The 23,718-nt window shown below is 32.2% G+C and overlaps 1 protein-coding gene across 13 annotated transcripts in view; it reads left to right on the top strand.

The window, feature by feature from the left end:
* The window catches only part of LOC126914695 (protein scalloped), a 333,396-nt gene that overhangs the window by 238,525 nt on the left and 71,153 nt on the right, over positions 1 to 23,718 (top strand). For all 13 annotated transcript variants that reach the window (XM_050718988.1, XM_050718987.1, XM_050718994.1 and 10 more), the window contains 2 exons: positions 7,999 to 8,123; positions 11,011 to 11,149. In XM_050718988.1, the coding sequence (XP_050574945.1) occupies positions 7,999 to 8,123; positions 11,011 to 11,149 (264 nt within the window). The remainder of the gene's footprint in view (positions 1 to 7,998; positions 8,124 to 11,010; positions 11,150 to 23,718) is intronic.

Raw genomic sequence — 23,718 nt, 5'->3', positions numbered from 1 at the left:
AGAGATTGGTTTAATGCTGTCGATTGCTGTTTGAGTTTCAAATGAATGGTGTGGCAGGTTTGTTTGAAAAGTGGTTTCTTATGGGGGAAGTTTATCACTGATATGATTAAGAAATTGAGATGTCAAACGTCCATGAAATTTTTCTTTTACTAGAGCAATTGTTTCGTTCGATGTATAACATATGGCACCATCTTTTTAGGACCAAACATCGTTTACATAGACGAACATTCTTTGGAGAACCGCCGAAAAAAAGATGGACCTCGTCGCTGAAAATGATTTTGTTTTCAAAATTGTTAACAGTTAGTAATTTCTCCAAAATCCAATTAGCGCATTCACGACGTATAAAATTGAATCTTATATGGCGTAATTGCAAATCCTTATGCGAAACATATCAGGTCGTACCGTGCGAAAATCACAATTGTTATGAACGGCAAGGAATTGATAGGTTTGGATTTCCTTCCACGCTATCACGTACATCAGCAATATTTTCAAAAGAGCCAGCTGAACGTTGATAAGTACGTGTTGCATAACAAACCGACTCAGTCTCTTCGAATTTCTGTACAGTTCGACGAATTGTATGCTCAAAAGGTTGATTGTGGTCGGGAAAAAAGCTCGAAAATAACTTGAATTTGTGTAATAGATTTTCATAATATGCATGCATTGCTACAGTACTCTATGGCGACTTGTTCATATTTTCCGATGAAACCTACCAGAAACACATAAAAGATCTATCAAACCGTTTTGCACCTCTTGAAGGATGTGACACTCCATTTGAATAACCTTATATTAAAGAGAACGGTTGCATGGCGTTGATTTATGTTTATGTTTGAAGTAAACAGCGCAGTAGATTTAGTGGGTTTAGATGAAGACAGATGTAGGGTGCCTTTTTAAATTTTTTGATAAAATGATGCTTAGTAGTAGATTCGGAGATGGACGTTGTTGAAGAAATTAATTATCTATATACAAAATATGTTAAATTGAATCCTTTCAAGCACTTTAAACCTAAAATACATTATACTTGAGAATATTGAACGGTAAATGTAATTTGTTTGTGATAAAACTGTTAATTTTAGTGTTAAGTTTCAATGTTTGTGTTAGTCTATATGTATACTTTAAAAAGAACTTCTCAACGTTAAGTTTCTACAGCTTCTCTATACATTTTACTATTCGTTTAAAATTTTAATAATATAATCATTATCTCTCATTGCTACAATAGATTGCAGATTTTTATGCATTTATGGCGAATTTAAGATTGCACAAAATCTAACATGCAAAGGTACATAAAATATGCAAGGTTCAGCACCTATTATAATATTTAGTAAGTAAAACAAATTTCTGGTTAAATACTATCCCTTTATTTGCTTTTATAAACATATGGATTTGCGTGAATATTCACATCTGCTCGTTACGGGGTTAATAAAATAAGCTACTTTGTATAACACATATAATAATAATATGTGCATGTTCAAAAAAGCGTTCTCCAAATGTTCAAATGCACGAGCCACTGCCTATCGACACAGAAGTGCAAAATTATAACTATCTCTACTGAAACTACCTCCGACTGAAATTCTGGAAATCGACCAGACGGTGACCCGAAATCGTCGCAGTGGAAGCGAAAAGGAAGCAAGAAATTTAGTTATGCGTACGGAGTAGGATGAGGAAAGCGGAGAAGAGAAGACCGAGAGTGCAAGGCGTGCATTGCCGGACAAGGACGTGTCCTGGGATCTCCCGTGACCGGGAGTAGCCACGACATTCCAAAATGCTTTCTCCCACCCCCTGCTCGAGTTCCTGCGCCGTATCACGGTTGACCCGGCCATTCCCTATCCTTCATCCGCGCATTTCCATCCCTCTGGCGACGGGGCTCGAGCCCCGTCGACCGACGGGCACACCGAATGCAACCATGCGTCATCCGCCATGATCTATGCTTTCTGCCGCTCTGGCATTACGCTCCGCGTGCACGCGCGAGCGCAAACTGACTATACTACTGCTCAAAAGTACACTACCCTCCACAAGTATTTAGAGACAAATTATTTTAGTACAAGTAGAGTAGAATTTTGCTGACTCGGAACTGTATAATTGAAAGACCTCTATAAGACTAGAGTTTTATGCTTGAACTACATACGATATACAGTGGATCATGAAACTATTGGAACATCTATAGAAACTTTCTGTGAATATATTACGTGTGTTCTACGAAATATATTCAGCACTACGGCGAAATATTATTATTATTAATTGTATTGATAAAATGAAAGAAATTTGAAATTCCATATAGAAGCTACATGATATTTAGTGAAGGTATGTATTTCACAAACGCATTTAAAATATTTTGTAACTTCTATATACATTTTTAGATTAATTTCAAATTTTATCAATGTAGTCGTGATAACTGTGTCTCGCTATGAGGTGAGCGTTCAAATACATTGCAATGCTATTATTTTATAAATAAGAGAGAACTCATTTACTTTAACTAAAAAAGGATTCTGACTTTTAAATAGCTCTTGAGTATTTTCAAAGATTTCAAAGGATTTAAAACATCAGAAGAGGCAATTGCACTTCTACTATGCATTTGTATCTTTGCATCGAGATAAGAAAAAAATAATAGGAAATAATAATAGGAACTCTATAAACTGAAAAATACAGAAAGCCGGCGATATTGCAAATACCGTTTTTCAAATTTTCCTTAGAATTTATCATTATTTATATTATTTCCTTGCGGTAAATGACCTTGCAGGAAGTTGTTTCTTTTTTTTTTAGAATTACACATTAATCGTGTAGAATTAAAAAATTAACAAAAAGTAAAGTTGATCAGTTTACCTTCTGAGAAACTCAATTATAAATAGGTACAGTAGAACCTTTATAATCCGTAAACTTAAAAAAAAGTATTATTTTATTATGCAAATACTTCATTATTATTTTTGTATTATTATGTACGAAAATATATCATTATACGCAAGTATGTATACATTTATACGTATTTGTATACATGCATACCTATTTGTATGGACGGTTAAATCACCTAGACTGGGATAGGTACGCGACATTCGCATAAGGGCGTACACCAGGTTGGGCTCGGAGTTCGGAGATATATGAATCTGATGGTCACACATGCGTATGCGTGACTCTCTGTTTCTCTGACTTCTCTCTGACTGTCTCTGTTCGTCTGTGCTCGCATCTCTATTAAAGCTCCGCTCATTTTCAGCTGCATATTGTGCCCGTGCGCACTCTCATCCAACCCCTACGAATATTCAGTGAGCTCGTAGAACACAAGTTTGTTTCATTGTTTTTGGGTACCTTTCTTAGGAAGGGGAGTATTTTTAGTAGATTGATTTGGGATGTATTGAAAGATCTATTGAAAAATGATGGATTTATATTAGCTACAAAAGGTATTTATATTTATACTAAAATATAAATAAATGAAGTATAAATATATTATATTTATACGCCACTATATTCATCAAAGCATGTACATACTAATTAATTAGTTAATAGGTGTACGTATATTAAGTATTTAAATATTTATTATCATTTAATAGTTTGTATGAACTATAAAAACATTCGATGCTAGGAACATGGAATATATTGAGCTGACAATTAAGTGGTTGCAGTCACTTAGCTGCCAACCCAATTAAACTTAATTAAAAGCACTTTATTGAAAAATAAGAGTGTGTGCAAATACTTGTCGAAATCACTGTAGTTTATGGAAATCATTGACCTTAACAGTTTGAAGTCTTGATGGTTTCTTTTACTACTATGAGTAACTATGATATCTCTGACGATAAGTTGTCAATTGAACATAATCAGATAAAACTTTAATAAAATTCCATTTATTTGATCGAAATCTTACTGATGACGTCACATTGGCATCACGGACTAGTTAGTCCTGGAGGTAGGTGGCGCCCACTGATGTGACACCACGTCTATGTCACGTACAAATAATTTTCAAACAGCATTGGAAAGATTGACGAGTTTTAAAAAAAGAAATTTCCGTCACGTAAAAATCACGCACATTGGCCCAACAGTCAATGTATTCAGTAAATTCTTATTAGTTCAAATTACCTACTTCTCTGAATATGAATTCCTATTGTATGAACGAAAAGTTATACAGAATAGTTATATATGGGAAGAATAATTGGTCTCCTATCATATAAATTTGGATTATAAATACAGAGCGTTTTGTTTATCTTGGGTTATTTAATATTTTAGTTACTCTTATTGATGCAAAAAGTTATGGCAGATTAAAATTGATTGGTTTAAAAGATATTTTAACTTAAATTTTGTTAGACTTATTGTGTGGAATACAAGGAAAGGCGCAAAACAGTATTTTGTTGTATCTAGAAATTACAGTGTATAAATCACATATGTATATGTATATTTATTTTTTGATAAGTTCATATAAACGGAATTTTGCTGTAACTGCAAATCTGTACTAAAATTTGTTGAATTGTTAAACGTTAAGATATATATATAAAGTAGGTAGGAAAATTAAATCAATTCGATAAAAAGAAAATATAAAAACAAAAATACAATCAAAGTTTGTCTATCAATTTAGCGTTCTTATAAATACACAAATGCACAAAATGCAGAAAATTGTATAAAGTATCTAAAATAGAGTTCTCGTTATGATTTTCAATAGATAAAACACATCTCCACTTAAATTCTATTTTTTTAATTGTGTCCATAAAAATATAAATTTGCATAAACAGTAGTTTGCTATATTTTACTGATAAAGCACAGAGATGTTCTAGTGATAAATATTCATCGTATAAATATACAGAACTTTCTTATTCCAGACGTAAAATATTCGTATATTGTTGAAAACGCTACTTTTAAAAAGCAGAAGATTGCAAAGTTTTGTTAAAGCTCTTCTGCAATTTTTAACATATTTGGATAAAATTCATGCACTAGCTAGTTGCCTGTCTTAAACGTGTGTGTCGTTTCAAAATGTCAGATTTAAAAGCTTGGCGTCAAGTCGAATCAATCCATAAGACTATATGTACGTAATACATAGACTGCGAATGTTTCTGCATTTATAGAAAATTAAAAAGTGGAAAAATGTGTAGAATATACATTACAATATATGTACAAATATATAAAATACTCCAATACTTATTTTATAACAAGCTGGTATATACATTTTTCTATTCTGGTTCCATTATTTTCCTCTAGTTATTAAAGGTATAAATTTGCAACAACTCTTGCAATCTACTAATACAATTTCCCATATTAGACGTCAATTTTCTACACGAAGACACCACGTTGGTGAAAGTTTCCAGTGTAATAGGCCCACCCAGTCAAATCATCCACTCCAGTCAAATCTTTCAAAATAAAACGAAAACTTCCAATGTATGCAACAGTGCGTCGTGTCAAGCCAAATCTCCCAACATAAAACTCTATTCATGAAAACTTGCAATGTAACATTCTATCTAGTCCAATTAAACATAAAAAAATAATAAAGGTTTACGGTGTAACAGTCCTGTCCAATTATCAAATTATTCAACCCAATCAACTGTTTTCAAATAAAATTAAATTGAAATTCTCAGTGTAATAACAGTCCCGTTGAGGCTAATTCCCCAACATAAACTTCAATTAATAAAAGTTTGCAGCGTAATAGCTGCACCCAACCCAGTAAAACCTTCGAAAATAAAATTTAAACATCCTAACCTAGAAAAAAACGCAAAAAATACACCTTGCACTCTCTCATTCCTATTCTCTTTTTCCACCTAAAGGGTATCCCGTCACATCTCCCTTAAAGAAGCGCAAAAGCCAAGTACCGCTGCCAACGCCACAGCCACCAGTTCCCCGAGATTAGAGGCTCGCGTGGAACGCGACAGGATGCAGTTTCCCCCAGCGTGTTACGGGGGTTCGTTGCTGTGAGAAAGGGGATCCGGTATTGCGGTCGGAAGCGAGGGGCCAGGGGCTCTTCCGGGGGCTTAACATACACACTCCACCCCCTGTAGGCGGAGTGTTCCGCCTCCAATCTACCCCCACCACTCAACCAAGCACTGATACGCGATATCAGCAAACACTTGTTGCTCCGACGTATAGAGAATCTAGAAAGCCGCGCCAACAGCCGCTCGTGCCGCGATTTTTCACGTGCTGATTTTTCCACCACCGTCCATACTCCCACCTCTTGTGTGCAACCCCTCTTGTTCCACCTTCTCCAAACTGCAGTGAAATTTTCGCGCGTGCTTACCTATATAGAGGTTTCTCTCTTTTTCTTTCTATAAGGTTTCTCTTTCTATTTGACTGTTAGTGGGTGCCTTTCTCTCTCTATTTTACTGGGACTGTCTCTCTCTTTGTTTTGCTTGGTGAAAGACTTGGGCGAGGGGTTGGGTCGGGTTGTGTGGCGGATTGTGATATTCCAGGCTTGAAAACGAGCCGCGCGGATTCCGTCACGCGGCCGCGACCCGGAGTCCGAGATATGTCGGCGGTGCAACGCTGTAAATCTTCTTCGTTCGTAGCGATGCGCGCGGAACTTCCGGCACAGACCGCCTCGATATGATACGCGCGCGGCCACGACTCCGAACGCGTTTACAGTAATTTGTTTACGATTATTTATAGCTATTGGATTTAAGGAGTTTAACGCAGTGGAGTGAACAAGTTTCTCGTCCGATAAATATTTTTATTTATATTTGTATAAAAGCGATATGTCAAGCAATTTTGATTTAGAATAGTGTTTATTGGTTTTACTATTTTCTTTTATTTTTTTTTAAGCATTTATACCCAGTGTTAGTTGAAATTCTTTTAGATTTTAGATCTAGATTTTTTCACGATTTTGTTTTACAATTATAACTTATATTGGATTAGAAGAGTTTAATGCAGTGGTATAAGAAAGTTTCTAGCAAGATAGAGTTTTTTATTTCTATATGTATATACAAAAGCGAGGTTTTACAAAATTTTGAATAGTATTAGTATTTATTATTTAATAATATTGTTCATTAATTGTACTGTTTTTTTTTATTTTTTTATGCATTTATTACATTATTTATATTATATGTTAGTTAAAATTCTTTTAGATTACAGATTTTGACTTGTTTTAGGATGATTTATATTGAATTTAGCAAGCTTTATATATGGTATTGTGAGAAAGTTTTTGGATAAATAGATTTTGTGCAAGAAATTTCGATTCCAAGAGTGATTTTTTAAAGAATTTTAAGTAATAATAGTATTTATATGCTCTACTTTTTTACATATACTTATATTTAATTTTAATTAAAATTCTTTTAAATATTGGTTTCATTATATTAGGTGAAAACTCTATCTGACTTATTGTTAGAACTTCAAAATTTTTACACACCACTGTAGCTTGATCGTTGTCTCGAGTAATGTTTGTTCCCTTTTTTTGAATGTAAAATTTCTGGATTTGAGTTGTTGTTAATTTTTGAAGCGTAAGGCACTTACATATAAGAACGTGTTGGTTTATATTACATTTATCGAGTTTAGTAATTCAGTTATTCCGTTTAATTTTTCTTTTCTGATTTGTCCTTTTTTAAATCTGAGGAAATTACTGGACTTTAGTAACGACTTTAATTTCTCTTTTCTTCTTTTTCTCCCTTGTTCTCTTCTTAATGTGAAAAAAATTGTAGGGCATATATATGCGTTGGATTCCATTGCATTTATGCAGTTTAATATATTATTTACGGTTTCTTTCTTTCTCTTTTTTTGGTATTTCTATGTTTGACAAGTTTATACGGGAAATTAATGTATAATTACGTTATTGTTCTCCTTTGGGATTCTCCCAACATTAAATACATAATACAATATAACTATATTACATTTCAACTATCTAATTACTAGATGTACATTATACTATGTGTATTTATTTTATCTATGCTTAGATTTTCTTATTCTACTTTTATCTTGAATAACCTATTTAGTTATTTATCTGTACTTCATTGCACTTTCTAATGATGTCTAAATTACTAATTAAAGTTGTATTTCTTTGGCTTAATGATTGTAAGGGATTAATGTATTGGATGTATTCGATTGTTACAGGCAGTGCGGTGGCTGCAGCCGACACCATTTCCGCGCCGTGGACTCCCACGAGTTCCGGGCCGCCGCCCGACGCGAACGGCTCCGGCTCGGATACCAAAAACCTCGACGTTGGCGAAATTAGCGATGTAAGTTCATTTACTGTGAGTAACGATAAATATTCGAACGATAATCTGTTCCATTATCCTCCTATAAATTCCTTCGACATAATTGTGTAAGTACTTTTTTGTTAAACCAGCAAATATTGATATCAATTTTGGTGCAGATATTTAATTATTATTCGGTACGGATTTTTCATGTTGTCACGAAAAACTGTTTTTTCTACTCACTTTGATTCTCACTTATAGATGAACTTGTTTTCAACTTGTTACTTAAGAGCATAGAGACCATTTGCTTACATTTACATCTTTTATACATATTTGTAAATACAGATAGAAAAATTGGTGAAGATCGAGATAAGTACTGTTAGAAAATCGGAAGAATTGTGTTAATGAACGAATTTTGTGTTTTTTTAGCAACGAATATGGCTATGCAACCAAGTTTTGTAAAGGTCCGTTTGTTTAAATGATACATTATAAATTATGACTTGTTTGTTAATTTTTCTTTTGTAAATATTTATCAGTCTTTACACTTTAAGTATACAGATAAAAAATAAAAGTGTCGAATATTTCCCATTGCACTATAAATCTCCAAAGTTGTGTAAATTGACGTATCATATTTTGATAATGCCTGTTGTCAGTATAAATGATATGATACCTCAATTTTAAGTTGATGGCTCAAAAAATGATTTAAATAACTGATTCGTATAATTCTATAGAAATGTACAATTTATATAAGATATGCAGCTCGGCTCGGCGTCAAGGGGTTAATTAACAATGAGAAGTTGACAATTATAAAAGATCACTATGACCACCATCAGTCATGTAAATCGTGCATGAAAAGAAAAGTTTATTTATGTACATGTAATAGCAATCATTGTTTACAATCTTTATTGAATATTTGATTCATTAGCAAATTACAAAATTATGTCATTTTATAACGTGTCACAAAATGATCCGTTAAAGGTACACGTTAATTATCTTCTACTGCGACAGACACACAGAAAATGAATCTGTTAATGGCCTAGATAATTAATATTACAATAATGAGAAATATTATTCGATGGACTAGAAATCTCAATTTAAGCTGTGATTTGTTAATTAGATTGCTCTATGTAATTTTCTCTATGTAATTTCTGTAATTGCTCTTCTGTAAATTTTTCAGTCGTTAATAATATACTAAGTAAAATAATAATTTTGACTTATTTCATCTTCATTAATTATGATTTCAAGATAAATTCAGTCATAACAACATTTATATTTTGTTTTACACTGTGTAAACAATAAATCAAACGTTCATAACTGTCGCGTTTAATTTAATTTAGTATGTCATAAAATTGTAAAATTTGTGAAAATTTCCGAACTGCATCTAAATAATGTAATAAAAGCATTGGTTAAACAAGTAAAAGATATCAAAAGCTTGGTAGTTTAATACGAGACACTTCAACATTTTAAAGGTTTATTAATATGAAGTTAACGTTTGTAACTAAATTCACAAAAGGACAAGTGTTGCTGAAAAATTTTAATCACAATTCTTTCAATATTCATCCCTTTCTGCCGTTAATTCCTTATCCTGATTAAAAATCCCATAAATTCTTCTTTCAATTACAATAATTTACTTTTCACGTAATGGAATAAAATTTCTTACACATCTATGACTCCGACACTTGCGAGGATACAAACACAAACGAGGTCTTAGCTCCAATGGAATTGCGTGCCAGCCAATATTATAAACGTGACTGGACTTCTTAGAAAAGACTTTCCCCTACTCGCAGAATCGTTTCACCTTCTGTCTTTCTACGCTTGATCTAAACGGCCCAAGTAATCGTCTATTATTATGTTCGTGCAGCACTAACATCTCTCATTCTTTGAAATTTTTAATTCAACCGTAACTTGCATTCAATTATCCTGTTGATAAGCGTTATACATAGTCGGTTATAAATGTTAAAATGTAAAGTCAGTCGCAAAAATCTACATACACCTATTAAAATATAAAATGTCATGGTAAAAACATCAGCACTACGAATTTTTTAGACATATTCGGAGAGATATTGTCAAAATATAACACAATTTATTGTCTTTTATCTTTATCAAGGAAAAAGAGATAAAAAAACATAAAATATAATGTTTAAAAATTATATATGTGTGTTAACATGTCCATGTAACGATAAAAATCGTCTTGATATTATATTAATAACTTGTAGGTCATCAATAATGTCGTACTATTTCCTTGCCATCGAAAGGTTTAAATTTTATTCCATAATTTTTGTGAATTAAATATTTTAGTATTTCTAAATTCCTTTTAGAAATACGTTAATAAAAATTGTGTTGATACGTAAATATAAATAATTTTGTGACATGAAACTGTGTTTTTGGTTCCTTAGTAAATGAAATACACAATATTCGATAGGTATATGTAAATTTTCGTGTATATATATAATAAGTATATATATAGTCAGTACTATACTATATATATATATCCCATAAGTTCGTGCCGACCTTTGTGTATACATTTCATATTTTAAAGAAAAACAAGAGAACTTTTATCGAGACGGAATAATGAAAAATGGGAAGAAGTTGTATAACGAGAGGGGGATTACATTTTTTCATGAAATTGAAAGGTATGTAAACAATCTTAACATATATAACCGCTCGAAAACGGCACGAACTTATGGGATGACCTAATACAACGTGGAATACAAAATTAAATCGAATATCTTACAATTAAGTAACCTATATGAAGTAAATCAAGCTATTATAATGTAAAATCCAACGATACTAATTGAGACTTAAATCTTCAAATGATCCATAGACAGATTAACCAAAAATCTTGGACGATCGCATACATTTCACGAGAGTTTCCGTATCAGATAAAGAGTCTGTGAGAAATCCTATCCGAGGCGTTCGTATTTTGCAGGACGAGAAGGACCTATCGGCAGCGGACGCGGAGGGTGTATGGTCGCCGGATATCGAGCAGAGCTTCCAGGAAGCACTCACTATATATCCGCCATGCGGCCGACGCAAAATCATCCTGTCCGACGAAGGGAAGATGTACGGTGAGTCGAGCAATTTCCTGGCAAATCTCTCTTCGACGTTTTCGCTAGAACGGAGGAAATAAAAAAATAAAAATACGGAAGTAAAACACGACGATGGCGAAAGAAATAGCACGAATATACAGAGTATTCCATCTAATACAGCGGACAATTTTTCAACCATTTACGGTTATGTAACAAAACAAAATCTCGAACCAAGATTTATCGGTATCTAATATAAAAGAAGTGGCCACAATAAAAATTTCGAAAATAGTTCGTTTTCACAACGAAAACAAAGTCACCTTAGGTTTCTTAAACGGGACCATATATTTATTTTCTTATTAGATTGTAGCGAATATTAAGACGAGTTCAAAAAGCATGTTACACGATATTTTTATTAACATAATACCGCGTTATCTATGGTTCGTTATATACTAATCGGCCAATTATTAATATTGAAAACCTGCCAAAGAGAATTAGTATAGTATTAGAGCTTGTGTATCCAACACATTTATTCTTCTGCCACCTATCTTTCTCGTTAATTATGTTACAAGATCCAAATCAAAAAATGTATTTGTTATGTTGTTGTTGTGTTTTACGCTAGAAATACTTTAATCATTTCATTACCTAAGGCAGTGTAAAAGAAGAAGAGCATAAACTGTATGTACAGTTGCAGCATGTTAATATAATTGTTTTTTTTCGACTAAATTCTGTAAAAAAGAAAGTTTAAAATTTAAGGGGCGAAACCATCAAACCAAGCTCAAATCTAGCAGAAGGTTTAAAGTACTATTCAAACAAATTACAATGACTACAAAAAATATTTGCATGCGATTATATTTATTATATTAACTAATTAATTAACTAATTAATAAAGTACTAATTAATAGTGCTCAAGTATATATATCAAATTTCGTATCAGTTAGTAACACTTCCATATAACTACGAAAACTTGATACTGAGAATGAAATGTAAAGAACCTGATAAAAGAAATGCTTCGTTGGGAAATAAAAGTATGTGCAAATATTTTTAATAGCCACTGCAATTTTTACTTTCAAGATTCGACTTATTCGCAAAGAATATCTCGGCAAAGAAAAACATCGTTGCACGAAGGACTATTCCTTGTGCTTCACGTACTGGCGTTGCGATGGTAGAAATGTCCAGCCGAGCTCGTTATTGCTCGATGCTGAGGTCAGTCTACGTGACCGACCAGATATTGCCTACTACGACCACGGGTACCACCGTAGTCGCCACCATTAACCGCCATGAACTCACCACCGAGGCAATAATGCCACGCCTCGAAAGATAGCCCCTTGACCAGCATCTTTGTCCTAATATAGATTCCCATTTTCCACTATCTTTTTTCAGTCCTTTTTAACGAACTTTTCGTCAATTTATAAACTTAGGTACATGGTATTTTCTATTTGCGATTTAACGATTTAAGTCTCAAGTATATTAAATTTTATATTTAGTAGTAGATACTTTCATAAGTTTCATATGATTACAAAAATTTAATATTGGAAAAGAAGAGTATGTGCAAATATTTTTGTAGTCGCTGTATTTTCCTATTTTCTATTTTACTTTTTATTTTATTTTTTATTTCCGAATTGTCTACCGTTGCAAATTCTTTTTAATTTGAAGTTAAGATTGATCTAAATACTTAAGATTTGTGTGTGTGTGTGTGTGTGTGTGTGTGAAATTTCTCGTTTAGACTTTATGTCAAAGATTTTCCTTGAATATTAAAACTCGCTGAGAGATGCGATGAAATTTAATGTGATGTAATGACCTACCTCGTTTTTAGATCACTTTTGGCAGAATTATTATCTTGCTGTTTTAGTTACAAAATTTCTGAAATTTGATGAAAATATGAGAAAATAACCATCAACATATGTCATTTCTCGTTCCAATTCTATGTTGAAGATTTTCTTAAAATACTCAAATTCCTTTTCTCGGTTGAAATAAAGCTAAAATCGAGACTAAAACGATAAAATTTTATAAAAAGGTATACAAACTATCGTTCTACCTATATTATAGCATACCTACTACCTTTTAAATTTCTTCAACACGAAGACAAATTTTTCACGAATCATATCATAAAACAAAAATTGATTACGACAATAATTCTTTTTTTTAGTCTCAATCCTGCCTCCAGTCCTTCTTGCCATATTTTTTTCAGGCAGACGTAGGCTTGAATCCCTATTCGTTAAGGCACAATGTCGCTTAATTTTCGAAAGCACTCCGCGGCAAAAGCCGACGGGTGGCAATTCAATCTTGGCCCGTGGCCGCTCATGAAAACGAAGCTTAATTCAGACGTCTGGCTCGCTAACAACGAATGAAAACAAGGAGAACGACAATCGACAAAGCTGTGTATCGTCCTTTCGGGACTTTTGTCACTCTCTCGTTCTATTTGCTGTATTACACGAGGAAATTTCATTTTATTCTAGTAGGACAATTCTTAAAGCTTTCACGGCTCGAATTGTCACATCTAATACTGTTACTTGGCATTGTCGTAGATAACATTTGCTAGGCAGAATACTGTTTGAAGATTCCAAGAATACGCTGTGTCCAAGAGGGAAACGTTTCCAAGGTTTTGCTAACATTGCAGTTGACTTCATCAGGAGTCAGGAGATACTCATACTCCTGTAATGTTACCGAAACGTTAGAAATTTTTTCGCTTGGACACAGCTTACTTTTAGAAGCCTCAAGGAGTGTCGTACATAGTAGTAACATTATGTTATCCCTAGTGTAGTAGAAATTAACTTACAATATCGTTTAGTTTTTATCTATTTTTATTGAAGCAATTGGTCTCTATACATAGAAATTATTTATGTAGCAATTCATTATACATTATGCATTTTCAGTGAAATTGTAATTATAATTATTATTATAATAAGAATATATTACAGGAGGACGCCTATAAAGTATCTCCTACTCGTATAACGCGATCAGAAAATTACTATCGCACACCCGTCTAAGAGATTCTATATACATGTATGTATGTAACGAACAAGAACACTACATATTGATAATTGTTTCGTTACGCTTGCCTCTGTACTTTGTTGCAGGCTTGATTCATTCCCGACATGCAAATGTATGCGTTTTTTAATTAATTCAAAAATCATAGTTATGAAATAACTTTCTTATGATAAGTATCGTGATACATATTGTGTGACAGTTATTTCTATACAAAATCAGCTGCGTTACTTCCATATAGACTTTATTTTAGTTTACTTGCTGTATCGATTCTGTAAAATAGAGAATTCGGACAACGCAAAATATATCTCCTGTTTTATAGGGTCTCTTAGTGTGTATTTTCTTATACTATTAGATTACAATTCTTAAAAAACGAAATGGAGGAAGGAATTATTATTATTATCCCATTAGAATAATAAGAAATATTATTATCGTTATTAAGAGAATTATTATTACGAATACCTATAGTCTGCTGATGCAAAGAACTTTTTATAATAATTATGAATGACAAAACGAACCGTTACATAACTGCATGCACAACTCCAAAAATTCAAATTCAACGTCCGAATCTCCAACATTTGTGTAATCTGGTTGTAATAAGCCACTGATCGGTATGGTCGAATACGAGACACGATACAAAGTCGATCGTCCCTCTCAAGATAGGAAAGAAAAGGAAGAGAAACCTAGAAAGAGACCGAGAATAACAGCATCGACGTCCGTCGAACGCGGATGGAAACAAAGGATAACGAGGCGCGAAAATCGCTTAACGCGATTGGCCATCGATCCTATGGGAAACTTATCTTGCCCGTTGCTCACTCGCCGAGCCAATAAAGGATCCCTCGGCCTTTCCACGGGATTAAATATCTCGGGGCAATTTACCTCCTTCGATCTCTCGTCCTTTCCTCGCACCCCACTGCCTCTCTTTCCACTCTTTCTTTTCCATCAGGACGTCGACGCCCACATCGAGATTTCTCTACGAAGGAGCGATCGTTTCCGCAGCGGACGAACGTCAAGGTGAATGAGCCCCAGAAACTGCGCAATTCGCCACGCTTATCCAAATGTTATTACACCTCACATAATTTTCAATGATTTTTTGGTGTTTTCAGTAAAAGCGGTGATCTCTTTCTTTTTCAATTTTGTGCCGAGAATAAGAATTTTTCAGGTTTTTTGGGGGTACTTTTAAAAATTTGTCATTTTTAATTTATTTTTTTAGGATTCTCGGAATTATTTGATTAAAAACACGTAAATATATTGTTCATAGAAATTTGGATACTTTGGTCGATTCTTACCTTCGTAGTATAAAAATCCCGCATAAAATCATATATGTACTTAAGGTTCCTAGATACATAATTAAATTGTGAATTTTTACCTAAATTCATATTTTTGTAGACATACCTATACACTTTAAATATACACTAAAATAGACATTCCTTTTACCTACTAAAAATTGTAATCAGTACTTTACTTTGGATATTTTATATATTTTTATGCAGTATATCCATTTTTTCTGCATTTTATCATTTGGCACAAATGCATAAAAATTTACAGTTCATTTGCAAATTTCTAATTTACGAAATAATCATGTAACTAAAATAGAAATAAAGATAAATAGAATAAAGTAACAAAAATAGAATTGAAAACTTCAAATGTAATACTCAGATGATGAAACAAAATCTCTTCTTCTTCTTTCGATTTTAGCCCATGAATTTTATGTCGAGACTTGTATCCAGTGGAAAAAAAGTAAAAAATAATGGTTAACTTAAAGGAAGATAGACTCAATGGGAAGATATTATCTTAAATGATAAATAATATGACACATTTTATAGTGGCTTCAGTCAATAGATAATTTAATTTCTTATTTTGAACTGCATAAAACAGCACCTAACCTAATGATAACCTAATATGTAGAAATCATAGAATGTAAAAGTGTAAAAAGTCCGATAATACTTAAATTTAATCGTCTTGCCTATCGACAAAAGTACTATGCGCGGAGGTGTCGCAAATGCTAGGATTTCGATGATAAATAGCGGTATTATCTAGTTGGTAGAAACTTTATCGCAGATTATGCTTGGTGAAACGAAGTGCCGCAGCGTGCAGTATCTTTCGATCGGAATGGTTCCTCGGAGAATTTGTGTTTGGCTTTGAGCACCAACTATGAACTTAGTCGGGGCCCATCGATGGCGACTTTGAAACATTAATCAGACGTACCTCGAAACATTAATCATTTAATGGAAGCGGAACAGCATAACTCGGTTTCGATCTTCGAAATTCCACTCTAGGGACTCGATCGAGATAATCTTTGGACTCGCGAGCATTTTTAACGTTAACTAACGAACTATTATTTGCATTACAATTTGAGAAGTTAGTTAAAATATAAATATAGTTAGTTAAAATACATGAAACCAAATAGTTCAAACAAATTAATTCAATGAAGAATATAAAGATAGTAAACTGATAAAAGAAATAAAAAAAAGAGAACTATCGTGAATTGTTGACAAAAAGTGTTATACAACGAGATTTTAATATATATTATTAATCTTGTTCAAATTATTAAATATATATTATAGATGTCATTATAATTATTTAGATATTATTTATACAATTTATAGAATAGATATACATATTTACATTTATATTATTTATATTTATGCTTAGATATTAAAGATGTTATTTCTACTAATTTCTAAATATACTGATAAAACTTTTTCTGTGTGACTCGCAAAAGTATTTGAATTTATAAAAACATTTTCTGAATATATTATATGTGTTATACAAAACGTTTTGAAGTTTGACTAACGCTATAATGACACGTGATTGGTATTATTGCATTGGTACAGTTTCAAAGAAAACTGAAATTGTATAGACATACAAGATTTTATTAGATATGGAAAACCCGTGCAAAACTGTTCATTTAAGATTTTAAATCTTAGTGAAAAATAGTGATGTTCTATATAAATTTGTCTCAGAGTTAACGATCATTTACAGTTAGTCGCCAGTGCCTATTTATCGAATCTTGCGTCTGACTTGCCAAAGAAAATAAAAACGCACATTAACGTCATAAAATTATTTATGTTTATGTATTAATATAATTATTATTGATGTATTTCTAAAAGAAATTTAGAAATCTAAAACATTTCACTCTCAAAAATCTTGGGATAACATTACACCAGAAATTACAAAATGCTAAGGAGATTGCAGGATATGTATCTTAACGTGTCAAAAGAATACGTAAATTTGTGTCATAGTGTTTTTACTATAATATTTTACTACCGTTTTTACTATAATATTTTATATTTAAAGGGTGTAGTATCTAAATTTAAGAAACTGTATACCATCTTCTTGCGATGAATGAACTTATGGAAATAAATAATTTATTTCTTGAGAACTGAATATTAATCGTGCACTGATATAATGAGAATACGCTATAAATTTTTATGCAAATTCATATTTTCGAGAATATAATTAAAAATGAATAATCTCAGTAAGAAATTATTCTGCCTATCAAGTATTATTAAGAAAACATTATACTTGAAATGTTTTATAATAATAACAATGACAATAACAATTTATTAATTTCAGGCCTCTCGGCCATGAAATGGATTTGATTTGCACTTGAGTTTCTAACCTCCACACATATATCCACTACGTCTCTATTCCTTCTCTATTCCCCCTTCCTCTTCTACGTAATTTACATATTTTTTCTTATTATGAGCGTTCTCTGCAATTTTGTGCTTTTAAATTTCCTACAGATGGATAAAAAATTCGCATTGAAAAAATGAAATGGAAAATTAATAAAATGTAGAATCGATCAGTTTGGCTCCTTAGAGGCTCATATACAGTCTTGCAAGAGAAATTTAGTCGACAAGGCGGATGATCGTAAAGCGCGGCGCGTCTTTTGAAACAGCGGTTTCGCTCAGGAAGGGGGATGCGATTCGCGAAGAGGGACGAATGAAGAAAATTTGCAAGAAAAGATAGTTACGGCGCAGTCCGGTCACGGAACGTTGACCCACACTGGTCGAAGAAACTCGAATACGTTCCTCGACCGCAGCTACACGGGCTCTTTTTCTTTTCTTTCCTGTAGAAACCCGGCAAGAAGCTAAACGCTTCTCTAACTCTAAGCGCTCCTCCATGCTCCACAGAACGCGCATCCTTCTATTTCTACTGGTTTATTGGATGCCGGACGCGGACGACCAGGGGTCTTGCTCCTTTTTCGCTTTGTTCGCCTCTCGACACAGCCTCTCTAAACGGACCAGAGAAAAAGAACATACTATCTGTCCGTTGAATTGAACGGTTTTTGTGGAATTATTATTACGTATTATTATTAGCAAACGATAAGCTTATTGTCTTCCCATTTTATACCATATTTATGTTGCTCTTCGAAAAACTCTCTATTATTTCTTATGTCTTTCATGAGCCTTTTAGTACAGGTACTAGTCACATTTGTGAGTTAATGGTAGCTATTTTTTAAACAAATAATGATATATTACTATTTAGTGAGACACATACGAATAGTAAAGAATATGCATTCAATGGTTTTAAAGAAATTGTATCAACGACTACAAATGAATCAAACGCGTACCATCGGCTTAAAACGGTCATTAGATTTCAAAGTCAACGATATAAATTTCTTCAAGTCACACAAGTCTGTAATTGAAATCAATGCACATAGACAACACACATAACATTCAAAGGCATACACATTTTTTTATAATGTATATAACATATTTATTATACATACTGCTACATAGTAATAGGTACAAAATTTAATGAAGTTAAAGGCGGTTCTGTCTTAGTATATTTGATAATTGTACTAAAGAATTGAATAAATCAAGATGTTTTTCTCTTAAACTGAATTTGCATTGTTTTACTTTAGACGAACACCGCGGGTGATTCATCAAAAAACGCCGCTTTCATCCTCGTTTAATCCACAATGTTCCTCCAAAGTGAACACTGAACAGAGTAGAGCCGAGCTCTATTTTGGATGAACAGAATGGATAATATACTCGTACCGAAACGACACTAGCAAGAAATATAAGCGTGTACTGAATGCATATTCGGACAACCAGTTCGCATTTCTACATATTTCATACTTATATCGTACGAAATGAATATGGAAACGAATACGGATAAATCAGAATTTAGTTTTTTACAAATTGACGAATATAATTATTATCGATATTTGCTAAAACATCGCAAGTTAATTTGGCATGTTATTCTAAATAGAAAGTATCTAATAAGCAGATTACTACTTTTAGTGCACTGCAAATGACTTGTGGTGTAATAAATTTTTACATAAAATATAAGAGATGTGTAGTGCTGTTCCCTATATGTGCAGTTACCTCTACCCTAATTGGATTAGGTCTATACGAAAGGCTTAAATTGCAATTAGAAAAATCCCGAATACCCATTTAGGTGTTTTATTTAAATACCCTTTATATTACCCTATTATTAGAATATTTGTACCTACATTATATATCTACAAAGTTTCATTAATATCGGTGTGTCACGTTTCAGTGGTGTCCTTTGCCTTCATTTGAAGTATTCATCCAGTGAAGTAGTGTAAATATTCCGAGTTTCATTCTTCACTTTCACTGTGCAAGAATCATCCGCACTGATTCTCTAACGTGAAACAGCGTAAATTCGGCTTTACGTATTACAATCTTTTTTGAGGCTCATAGTTCGCGATAATTAAGCTTCAACATTATTATATTCAACATACTCAACATATATTCATTAATCTAGCGATTATTAGCGACCACAATGGCTACAATGTCTCAGTAACTCTGTTAATCAGATGTTACAAAATGATATCTCTGTTACCTTTAATGATACGGGCAAAGGCGTACGGAATAAATTACTTCGATCGAAAAGATACATATTATAAGGTAAAAGATTTTCTTTCATGGTCATATTTTTAAAGACTTGAACGATCGCAAACCTATCGATTATATAAATAATGTAAAAATAGTAAAAAAATATAAATTAATCTGTGTATTCTATGTTAAACGAAATATTGTATAGACTATATATATAAAACAATATATAGGAACAAAGTGTCAATTAATTTGTACATACAACCCATACAAAGTGAAAGTATAAGCTTATCGCTATAACGTTAAAATGAAGCATATTGATTATAACTAAATACAATTTATAAGACAAAAGATTAATAATGTTAAATAAAGGTATATAGCTAAAAGTCCAATTATCTCATTGACACTAGACAATTGACACTAGAAACAATGCTACATCTTAATAATAGATCGCGAGATATCATTTTTGCAATACGAAATCGTATATCACTTCAATATTAAATGACGAAAAGGTCAAAACAGATTTGTTCTATTCATAAAATTCTCCACCTATTATAAAGCTATGATTTTTTAGGGTCAATTAGAATTCTTAATGGCTCATGTAAAGAACGCAACATTCAATAATGTCGATAAGTCGATAAGTATATATTAACACGTGCTGGTTTTATATAAATGTAAAAATTAATTTAAAGTATCAAAGGAACGATGGATCAATCAGCATATGTGTTCATGCAAAATTACAATCTAATATACATATGTATATGTAGTAAAAATTTGTTAAAACTATTTACAAAAGATGCATTTATCATGTTAAAAAATTTATAGTGATGGGCTCAAGCACGTCGCAAATAGCTTCAATTACTAACTGAACAAGAACATAAAAAGTCCCATAAAAAGATCAGACAAACGGAATCATATTTAAATTCAAGCATGCTTATTAAATTTTCGAGACACTTCTTCTCGAAAATGAGGACGCATGTGCAAAAAATTTTGCTGCCATCTTTTATCTTTGGGCAACCTGGAAGATGACCAAGCTTAAAGCATTGATCATATTAAATTTCCTTTAATTCGGACATTTTTAACGAAGAAAAATGTTTCGCAGAGAACTTTTTTACGGTAGAAAATTGATATCCATCAAATATTTACTTTTAGAATACAAAAAATATTAAAAAATGAAACAAAAAATTTTCATTATAGATTTAAATATTTTGGTATACATCTTATTAATTAATATTCAGTTTTGTATGGCTGAATTTCCTATATGAACTTATATTTAAAAAATATCCCATGAAAATTTCTGAAAATGTAAATTTAGCATTTGCTTGAAGACATTCTCTAGTTCATTTAAACGATGATAAGGGAAACGAAGAGAAACGAAATGAAGAAACTGTGACAATTCCATTTAAAGAATTATTTAATTCCAGAGCCAAATAATTCTTAAAAATTTTGAACGATGAAATTAATTAAAGAATCTCAAGGAACATATTTTTGATTAAATATATGTTGTTCTAAAGGAACTTTACATATACACTATCACCCTCAATTATTTAGCTAATCTGTAGCTAATATTAGTAAAATGCACAAATTAATGAAAAACTTATAGTCAAAAGCATTACTTTATTATGTTCTTGTAGCATCGGAAATAATAGATTTTAATTATTTGTATAAAAATATAGAGTGATAATATATTAAAATTTGAAACACGATTCATCAATATATCTAAAACGATTTCAAATATTTTATTTACCTCTTAACTAAATATTATTGAATCGTTGAAGACAATAACAATTTACAGTTAGAACGTAGAGTACAAAATAAAATTAAATATCCGAAATTTCAGTAGTACAGCATAAATTAGTATAGATAGTCATCTACAGCACAACAATACTATTTGAAAGTTAAATAATGCTTGAAGCTTAGGGCTAAGTTAATAGGAAAGTGTATTGAATCGTATACAAATTCTTTTGGTTAAATATATCATGCTTTAAAGAAGCCATTTAAAAATTATCAAAGCTATATTAAAGCTATATGAGATATACTTAACTTAAACTTTGATAAAAAGTGAAGGGACATAATAAACGGGAAGAATCAAAAGAACCTCGAACAGCTATATAACGTTGAAACATTATATCTGAAATAAATATCAAACAGGGTCCGCAATAAGGTAATTCGAGCAAATGATTCTCTAATTACCTGGAGCACGGTGCTAATTAAAACTTCAACAGTTGAATACGAATTCCATTAACGCGAGCGTTTCCAGCGTCAACCAGGATAAAATCATCGAACGTTTCGCTCGAATTTACGCGTTATACTTGTGTATACGGGTGCACGAAAGGTGCACGACGTAAACGGCAGGAAATGATTTTATGGCAAGTTCGGTGGAAACTTTCACGCGGCGAGCGAGAGGTAGCGAGCGAGAACGCGAAAGATCAGGTAGCAGGCCGTTTAAACACGAGCGCGGCTGTGCATCGCCTCGGGTCGTATTTAAACAGATAAATCGTGAACCCAGCAGATCTTTACCGGTAGCCGGTGAAACCTCTTATACAATGTGTTTTATTCTTGTTGAGACCAGAGAAAACGAGAATTGAATGTAATATATATATAACATATTTTATTATATTATATAATTATCCTGCATTATAATATTGGGTTGGGTTGGGTTTGCACCTAATGGCAAAATCCGCAATCACTTAGTTGTCAACCCAATATATATATATGATTGTGATTGTTAAATCTTTACGAACAGCTTTTTCATTATATATATTCGTCTTTTATTTATCACCGATTTTGATGATATCAAAATATATCGTCAAGATCTACATTCCGAGTATGTAATTCTTTCTTATATATGCATATAACCACTGCGACGCGTTGCATAGCTTTAGATCTCAACTTATAAATTATAAAGCAATTTATGTTTAATACACCATGTGTTACTTAGCAATCTACTCAAAAAAACTTCTGTTCTGCAAACAATTTTTCAGTAAAGATAAGTATATTTGTTACATTTTTTTATCAATTGCAGATAAAAATAATCAAAATAATTACTTCACGCCAATATTGTCGATATTGTAGCCTAACCTATGATCCATTAATGTATTTTTCTTCATTATTTATATTAAAAATGATTATTGTCAATGAATTAGGTTTAGATTGGGCATGAAAATGGTTTAGATTGAGTATAAAAATGTGGTCGCCGCTTTCTGTTGATCACCTGTATCAGAATGTAGTCAACTGTAGTGTAATCGTAATCTCTTCGCTCGAGGTTTTTGCAAATATCTCGGAATCCAGTATAAAGAATTAGTATTAAAAATTATTAGTATTGAGGAACTTAGTATTAAGGATTATTATTAAGGTGTGCCCTATTCTGAATAATTGCCGAAAAGATTTTAAGTTCTTTAGATATTTGCAACAAGCGAAGAAAGTTAATTTAAATATTAAGAACTTTTACTTTTTTCTTTTTTTTTTCTTTTTTTTTTTACTTTTACTTTTCTGAACTGTTATATTATATAGATTAGATATTTAAAAAAATTAGTAGAAATGTAAAAGATGGATATTAAAGTTTTGCTTTCGTTTCGTTCTGGAAAGAGGGGATTAGATATTTCGAAAATGGAGAGAAGAGATCAAATAGTTATCAACTGAATCTAACTAGGACACTTCAAGATCATCCACTCATACCTCTTATCAAAAGAATTTACCCTGCATTGCGAAGAGTGCAATACATAAACAAAAATAGACCACCTGATCCTGAACTACCGAAAATGTACAGTACATTCCGACAGACACACGCATTGGAACCCCTTCACACAG

This window comes from Bombus affinis, chromosome 3 (assembly GCF_024516045.1).
Source record: "Bombus affinis isolate iyBomAffi1 chromosome 3, iyBomAffi1.2, whole genome shotgun sequence".
Classification (NCBI taxonomy): domain Eukaryota; kingdom Metazoa; phylum Arthropoda; class Insecta; order Hymenoptera; family Apidae; genus Bombus; species Bombus affinis.
This window is presented reverse-complemented; position numbering and strand designations above follow the sequence as displayed.